Source organism: Podarcis melisellensis, assembly GCF_964234715.1.
Source record: "Podarcis melisellensis genome assembly, chromosome: 2".
NCBI lineage: Eukaryota > Metazoa > Chordata > Lepidosauria > Squamata > Lacertidae > Podarcis > Podarcis melisellensis.
In genome coordinates, this window is record NC_138529.1 from 69,210,724 (window position 1) to 69,217,903 (window position 7,180).

The 7,180-nt window shown below is 41.2% G+C and overlaps 1 protein-coding gene across 3 annotated transcripts in view; it reads left to right on the plus strand.

Annotated features, from left to right (window-relative positions):
- The window catches only part of RBM6 (RNA binding motif protein 6), a 55,824-nt gene extending 50,240 nt beyond the window's left edge, over positions 1-5,584 (plus strand). For all 3 annotated transcript variants that reach the window (XM_081900250.1, XM_081900252.1, XM_081900251.1), the window contains exons 16-21: positions 629-718; positions 1,599-1,859; positions 2,752-2,826; positions 3,804-3,901; positions 4,304-4,433; positions 5,323-5,584. In XM_081900250.1, coding sequence (XP_081756376.1) covers positions 629-718; positions 1,599-1,859; positions 2,752-2,826; positions 3,804-3,901; positions 4,304-4,433; positions 5,323-5,448 — 780 coding nt within the window. In that variant the 3' untranslated portion in view covers positions 5,449-5,584. The remainder of the gene's footprint in view (positions 1-628; positions 719-1,598; positions 1,860-2,751; positions 2,827-3,803; positions 3,902-4,303; positions 4,434-5,322) is intronic.
- The last annotated feature ends 1,596 nt before the right edge of the window (positions 5,585-7,180 follow it).

The window sequence follows — 7,180 nt, forward strand, 5'->3', positions numbered from 1 at the left end:
GGGCTGTAATTTGATTTACAGGCTGCTTCCTCAAATTGCTCAAGATTCCAGTTTTCCTGTGACTCATCCTGAATAAATAGGAGAATTTTCCAGTAGTAAACTGGATATCTAAAATACCAAGTTTCCATGAACAATCTGGTCTGATACTTGTGGTGTAATCTCCAGAGAATCTTACGTGCTAAGAGTTACCCAGTAAATGAATGCATTGCACTTGCCCTTGTTTAAAAGCTAGTTTGACTTGATCTGAACAGGGAGGGAAGAGCAACATTAATTGAATTCAAGAACAGGAGTTGAAAGCATATTTTCAACATCTCATACAGCCAGTAGCAGATTTCAACACTTGGCATATGTGTTCCTCCTTACAGCTTTGATGCGCTATTTGCTAAGTATCTACCAGCTACACAATCCCTTTGGAACACCACTCTGACTCGCAGCCACAGTTTGTCATTCTTAGATGCAAAAGAGTATAACTGAGGATAGCAAAAGTAGGAGAGACAAGAAACCATGTATCTCCTTTATGCTTGTTGCTGTAAAGGACGTAAAGGTACTAGTAAGAAAAATGGTTGGAGGCAGGCAGTGGGGAAGTCGAGCTGGCAATAAGTTTTAACTCCCTGTCTTAATGTTTCAGAATGAGAATCCAGAAGAAAAACTTCCTGCAGAAGATGTCTTTAAAAAACCACTACCTCCAACACTGAAAAAAGAAGAGAGTACACCCCCAGTAAGGACTTAGTTGGCATTTGTCATCTGGAACATTTAATTATTATTTATTGATCTTATCAAATATGAGGCTTACTGTCCTGCTGAAATTTGTCGGGTGCACGTTGTAGTAAGCTAGTCAGTCACAATTCTTAGCATTGTAGCAGGGAAAGTGTCCTGTCCCCCTCTTTCTTGCAGCAACACTGAATGGACTGCTGTGTGGTTAGGGGGCCTCTTGGACTGTATCCCTAAACCTACTTTCAAGTGGGAGCCATTGAACTTAGTGGGACTTACTTCTGAATAAATTTGCATGCATAGGATTTTGTTGTTAGTGTTTCTCTTGATGGGCTAAGTTGTTTAGATTTCATTTCTCTTCATATCAGCTTTTTAAAATTGATTGAAAATGAGGAGAAATTGTAACAGATTTCAAATTGTCCGTGTAATGTGCATCAAAAAAGCAACATGTCAACAGGAGCACCATGTGCAAGACAGAAGAGGCAGCAGTGCTGACTTAGATTTGGTCTACACATGCAGCAGAAGGTTGCATTCAACTTGTGAGCTAGTTGAATGGCCTGTACCATTTCAGTCTCTTGTTTCAATCAGGGATTGAGTCAAAGTCAAATTTATGCAACAATAGTACCAGTTCCCAATTATCTTTATTTTGCATGCAGGCACGCTTTCCGTTTGTCTTCTTACATTTTGGCTATCAGTTTCCCCCCTAGTGAGTTCATGGTAGAGGCGAGGTTCAAACCAGGCATTTCCCTGATTGTAGCTTAGTCACTTAGCAACTGTACTAGACCAGTAATACATCAGTTAAGGAATCTAAGACCTCAGATCCACTGAGTTGGCTTTGGTTTGCATGTGGTTCTCATTCTGCCCCCCCCCCACTCCCGCCCCTTCAGCCAAAGGTGGTGAATCCTCTGATAGGACTCCTAGGAGAATATGGTGGAGACAGTGACAATGAGGAGGAGGAGGAGGAGGAAGAGGAACCACAGCCACAGCCTCCACGGCCACCAGTGCAACAGGAGGAACGGCCACAGAAGCTTGAAAATGATGAAGAAAAGCTAACTGACTGGAATAAGTTAGCATGTTTACTTTGCCGGAGACAGTTTCCAAATAAAGAAGTCCTGATCAAGCATCAACAACTTTCCAATCTTCACAAAGTAAGGAAAAAAGCAGCCCATTCAGGAGAATCTGCTATTCATACTTCATTTAACAAAACTTCTCCATATTTCACAGGTGCCTCTCAAAGATGTAATTTTTCCTGATTTCTCTTTCCTTCCTGTATTGTGTCCTGCTTGAATGCACTCCTTTCTCTTTTCAGTGCTGTGATCTGCTAGTGTTATGCCTGCTTTTGAAAACAGCTTCAAATCCTGGTTTCAGATTGTGTTAACCCCAAGGCAGGTGTAGCATTAAACCATGGTTCATACTGAAAAGGGACGGAGGAAAGAGGATGGTACATGTGAGCTTGTGGGAGATATCAGAAAGTGTTAGATGATCATTATGATCCTGTTTTCTCTTTCCCAAAAATTAGCTCATTGCAAACCTTTCCAATCCCCTTCTCAGCAGAAATAAAAATCAGAACAGTGAGAAATTAACAACAGTGTTAGATTAGCCAAAGGCTTCCTAAAAATCCCAGGTTATACCTGAAAGGGAACAGTCATTGCCTGCTGAGTTACTCTGGGGAGGGCATTCCACCAAGTTGGTGCCCAAGCTTCATTTGGCAATGACACCCGAAACAAGGCCTCAGGTGGCCATTTTTAAGAGAATGAAAAGCTGTCTTTTTAGGAACAGAAATACATGGAATGGATATGAATTAATTTAGTTTCTTTGCTTTCATTTTGCACTCTTAGGTATATTTATTTTGTAGTAATATGTACTCAGCTGTTGGAATTCAGTATAGCACTTCGTTTTATTTCCAATTGTTTGCCCAGACATCCTACTATCTCACAAAACTTAAGAAGTGGCTAAACATTTTACATGGCTAGAATAAATATTTTTCATTGCATGAAGTGAGACAATTCAAAAGCTATTCATCCATTTTGCTTCTTACAGCAAAACCTAGAAATTCATCGTAAAATAAAACAATCGGAACAAGAGCTTGCGTATTTGGAGAGGCGAGAACGTGAGGTAATTACATCTGGTTTGTATGGTCCTGTGCAGCTGTGGCTCTGCATAAACAAAACATTAATTCCCTGTGTGCCCCACCAATGCTTACTTGGGTGTGTGTGTGTGTGTGTGTGTGTGTGTGTGTGTACATACACACACGTGCAGCAGGTACCTAGATTCCAGGCCCTCGAAGGGAATTAAACAATCATCCATCATCCAATTTTTTGTCATGCCGTAACAGCCTTAAGCAGCACGATCAGTTGATATTGAGAACTTTCCTTTGTGTGACCTCTGTGCCTCCCTGAGAGTTCCCTTGCCATCTGGAGAGTGCTGTTGTTTACCTTGTTTTTCTGGGTGCCATTAGTCTACCTGCTATTTAGAAATAAAGTCAAGTGCCAATAAAGGCTCCAAGTGGGAAAGAATTAAGCAACCTGATCGTGTAGGAACATGGTTTGTTATAAACACCCAGCCCTGGGGACTCTTCTCTTAGCGTGCACAGAGACTGCACTGGCTCTCATCTTGCCTTGATAGGGAGAGACACAAAATGGATCTGTCAGAAGATGTAGACTCTGACTGCTAAATTTATGCCCACAGAAAAGTCTTGCTTTCAGTGTGCAGCAGTGTTCTTGGATCTGAATGTCAGGCCCCTCTCTGTCTTAATGCTAGCACTTCATTCCACACTTCCAAAGAAAATTAAACACCCTGAAAGATAACCAAATGGTTTCAATTTTATGGAGATGCAAGATCAAAGTGGCTGATACTTGTACTTTGATATTACATTGATAAGTTAATAAGATGGGTAGGCTCTTGTAGATGCTTGTTTGGAAATGTCTGGAAAATAAAGCAAGGTGCTCTGTTGCAGTGCTGAGGGACTACTGGGGAATTTTTCTCCACTCCTTAGGTTAGTTGCACAAATGTATAATTTTTAGTGAATGAATGCATTTTGGGAGGGAAAATCTGTGATGCCATCTTCACTAACTCTGCCTTTTAATATAAAGGGAAGGTTTAAAGAAAAAGGAGGTGACAGAAGAGAGAGATTTGAGGAACGGAACTCTCCAGAGAGAAAACGACCGAAGAATTTCAGGAATTCTGAAAGGTATTGGGACATTCTTATCTCAAAGTTGTTTTTGCCAACTTATTCCGTAACAGTGAAACAGGCTGCTTTGCAAAGTGTGGTCTCTCTTTGTAAGAGGCTCAATGACTATCTTACAGGGATGCCATAGTAACGGCTTTGCTGAATTGGCAGGTGGCGGTGATGGTGGGAACTGAAGTGCCTCTCAACTCTTTAGGTTATATCCAGCTAAGTTCTATTCAGAATAGATCTACAGTATTAAAATTAATGCACCCTGGCCTAGATGCTCATTCTCTAGGCAGCTAACAGCCTGGCTCCTAAAGTTTCTTTGCCTCTATAAAACACACTATTGCTTATACAATAATTTCTATAGCAGATATGCTCCTGAAAGTTTATTCATGCCAGCATACTTACATTTGTTTGCAGTGACTACAAGTCCTCAGATAGAGGAAGACTGGAGAGCAATAACAAAGGAAGCCGTATGATGCAGGCTATGGGCTGGAAGGAAGGTTCAGGTCTGGGTCGCAATGAACAGGGCATGACGTCACCAGTGGAGGTAAAATTCTTGTGTTTGCAAAGGCAACTGTTTTGAATTATTGCATCTTACAAGCATGAACAGTATCCCTGCAATATCTCTGCTTACTAGCATCTGAAGTGCTATTAGTGGAAGTGAGGTAAAGGGTCTTCTTAGTTTCAGCACCCAGGATAGGGAATATCCTGCCCTGGGAAGTCAATCTGTCCTCCTTATTAGCAGAGTCTTCGCATGAAAACATTGCTGTTCTAGTTATATTTTTTGTTAACTCCTGTTACGTTAGCTGTCTTGAGCACTTAACTGAAGTGGAAAGTGAGGGGTATGGTTTTTTTTAATGTGGTTGGCAATACTGGAGCAAGGTGGGTTGTGGTGCTGAAGGTGGGATTCAGAAAAGAATCCCCAAGAATGGAGGTGGCATAGCATGGCCACTTAAAGGACCAAACACTCAGTGTCCTTATTTACAGCATTTTTAAGGCAAAGCTAACTGGTATTAAATTATGTATTCTCTGTACATTATCCTTACTCAAAGCAATATTGTTAAGCTATGTTTTAAATAGCTTGAAATGGCTTTTGATTGTTCAGGTTCTCACTTGAACACGCAAAGGGCTAAAACTGTCTAGAGATAGGGGTGTGTGCATGTGCAGGCAAGTCCTGCCCACAATGTCCCTGCATGGGGGCTCCTTTCTTATTTTTGCCCAATGAGTGGAAAGACATGAGGAGCCTCCATGGGTGGGCTTTTGCGGGGAGGGGCAGTTTTCACCCTCATGAGTTTGGTGAATGCGTGAACTGGACCTGTCTGTAACATGCCAAGCAATGTTTATTCCTTCTCTAGTGATAAGAAGTGCACTTGGTGAATGTTCTAGGTGCAAGTACAACTAGCTGCTTTCATCTCTCTCTCTCTTTATTTTTCCAGGCTGAAAGTCGAAAGAGGGGAGCAGGATTAGGGACCCAAGGGAGGCCCAGCAGAAGGCAATCTAATGAAACGTACCGAGATGCTGTGCGGCGAGTCATGTTTGCCCGCTACAAGGAACTTGAATAAACCTGGAAAGAAATCCCACCATACCCAACACACCCCATACCCTTCGGCCCTTCTTTGTGTCTGTCTTGTTTTTTGAATCAATGTTTTTTTGCTGCTGAAGTGTGTTTTTGTTTTTGGAATAAAACAAAAAAGTCAATGTTTGGTCTCTTCTTTCCCTCTTTCCAGATTTTTGAGCTGAATCTTACCGGAGAAATAGTTTCTGTTCAAATCCCTTTGAAATGATAGTACATTGTTATATAATTGCCTCATTCTTTCTTTCATAAAGTGAAAGAAAATAAGATTATTGATATACAATGAACAACATGGAAATATTAAAGAAGTAATAAATGACTTCATAAGACCAGAAAGGGAAATCGAAAGCAGTGCAATGTTACCAAAATAATTGATACAGCACAATGTATAAAGAAAATAACAGCAACTGCATAAGATTAACTGCCAAAACAATAAAGCAATTATAGATGGATACAGATATTATATAAAATTACCAAGCTCTACATTGCAGTCTCCCAATACTCACTGCAGCCCATCTATTTCTAAAGCACTGTAAGTTTCCTAGCTGTTCTAGCCACGTGGTATTTTAGCATTAAGCTGAAGAGAAGAATCCTAGTTGATCACCAGTCAGGTATGCTGCTGGTTTTAGCCACAGGCAGTGCAACCCTAAGCATAGCTACTCAGAAGCAAGTCACACAGTGTTCAATGGGATTTAATCTTAGGTAAATATGTATAGGATTCCAGCCTGTAGTATGCTACAATGTTATGAGAACCTAGTATTTTTTCCGCCCATTTGATGAGTGGCCAATATCAATATCCTCTTAACATATGCTTTTACAACAAATGCCTCCTTTTGGGCAAAGGGTTTAATTCTTACTAACCTGGGGTGCATTTAAACAATGTGCAAATTCAAATGTTTGGGAATAGAAATACACGAACCATTTTAGGCCACCATTTTCCTGTTTACAGCCTCCACACCCACTACTGTATCCCTGCTGTGGAAGCCTATACTGTATATGCATCAGTATGATACCAGCCTTACTTCAGAGCTAAATAAGGGTGTGCAGGTGAGAGATTGTAATCTGAAAAAATGATGGGGAGTGGCTGAATTCCTGAGTTGCTGCAGCTCTAGTAAGATTTTCCTCCCTGTTGTTACATCCACAGGTCCCAAGTTACATCCAGTTGTGCTTGGAGCTCAGAGCCAATGTTCTCACTGGAGCCAACTTCTGCATAAACAAGCTTAGGATGCTTTTCCAACTAATGTGCTTGGTTGCACATTTAGCTAACAATGCTTTCAGTTTGTACAGAAACCATAAAGCTCCCCCCCTTTAAGTTGATAATTTGAATTTCAAACAACCTTCCTAAATAACAAAAATGACACATTCTCAGTGTGTCCTTATGCAGCTAAGACAGCACCATCCAACACACACAGGAGGCAGGCTTTGGGGGAATCCCGGGGTTTGCAAAAATACAAAACGTATTTAAGAAAGAAACCCCAAAGGTGTGGCAGCCAGGAAGCGATCCACTGTGGCCACATCTATTAGAGAAGGTCAGGGCTGGCTGAGACCAGGAACAGGACAATCGCTACACATGACAAATTGTTACTGCAGGTTTCACTTGCAGTTCCCTAAGCATTAGTCCTTTATAAATAGTAGCTCAAAGCTTATTTTTGGAAAGTCACTCTATTTCTACAGGCGCAGTCATTCTGCAGTGTAAGGTGTCGCTCCTGAAAGTGGCTGTT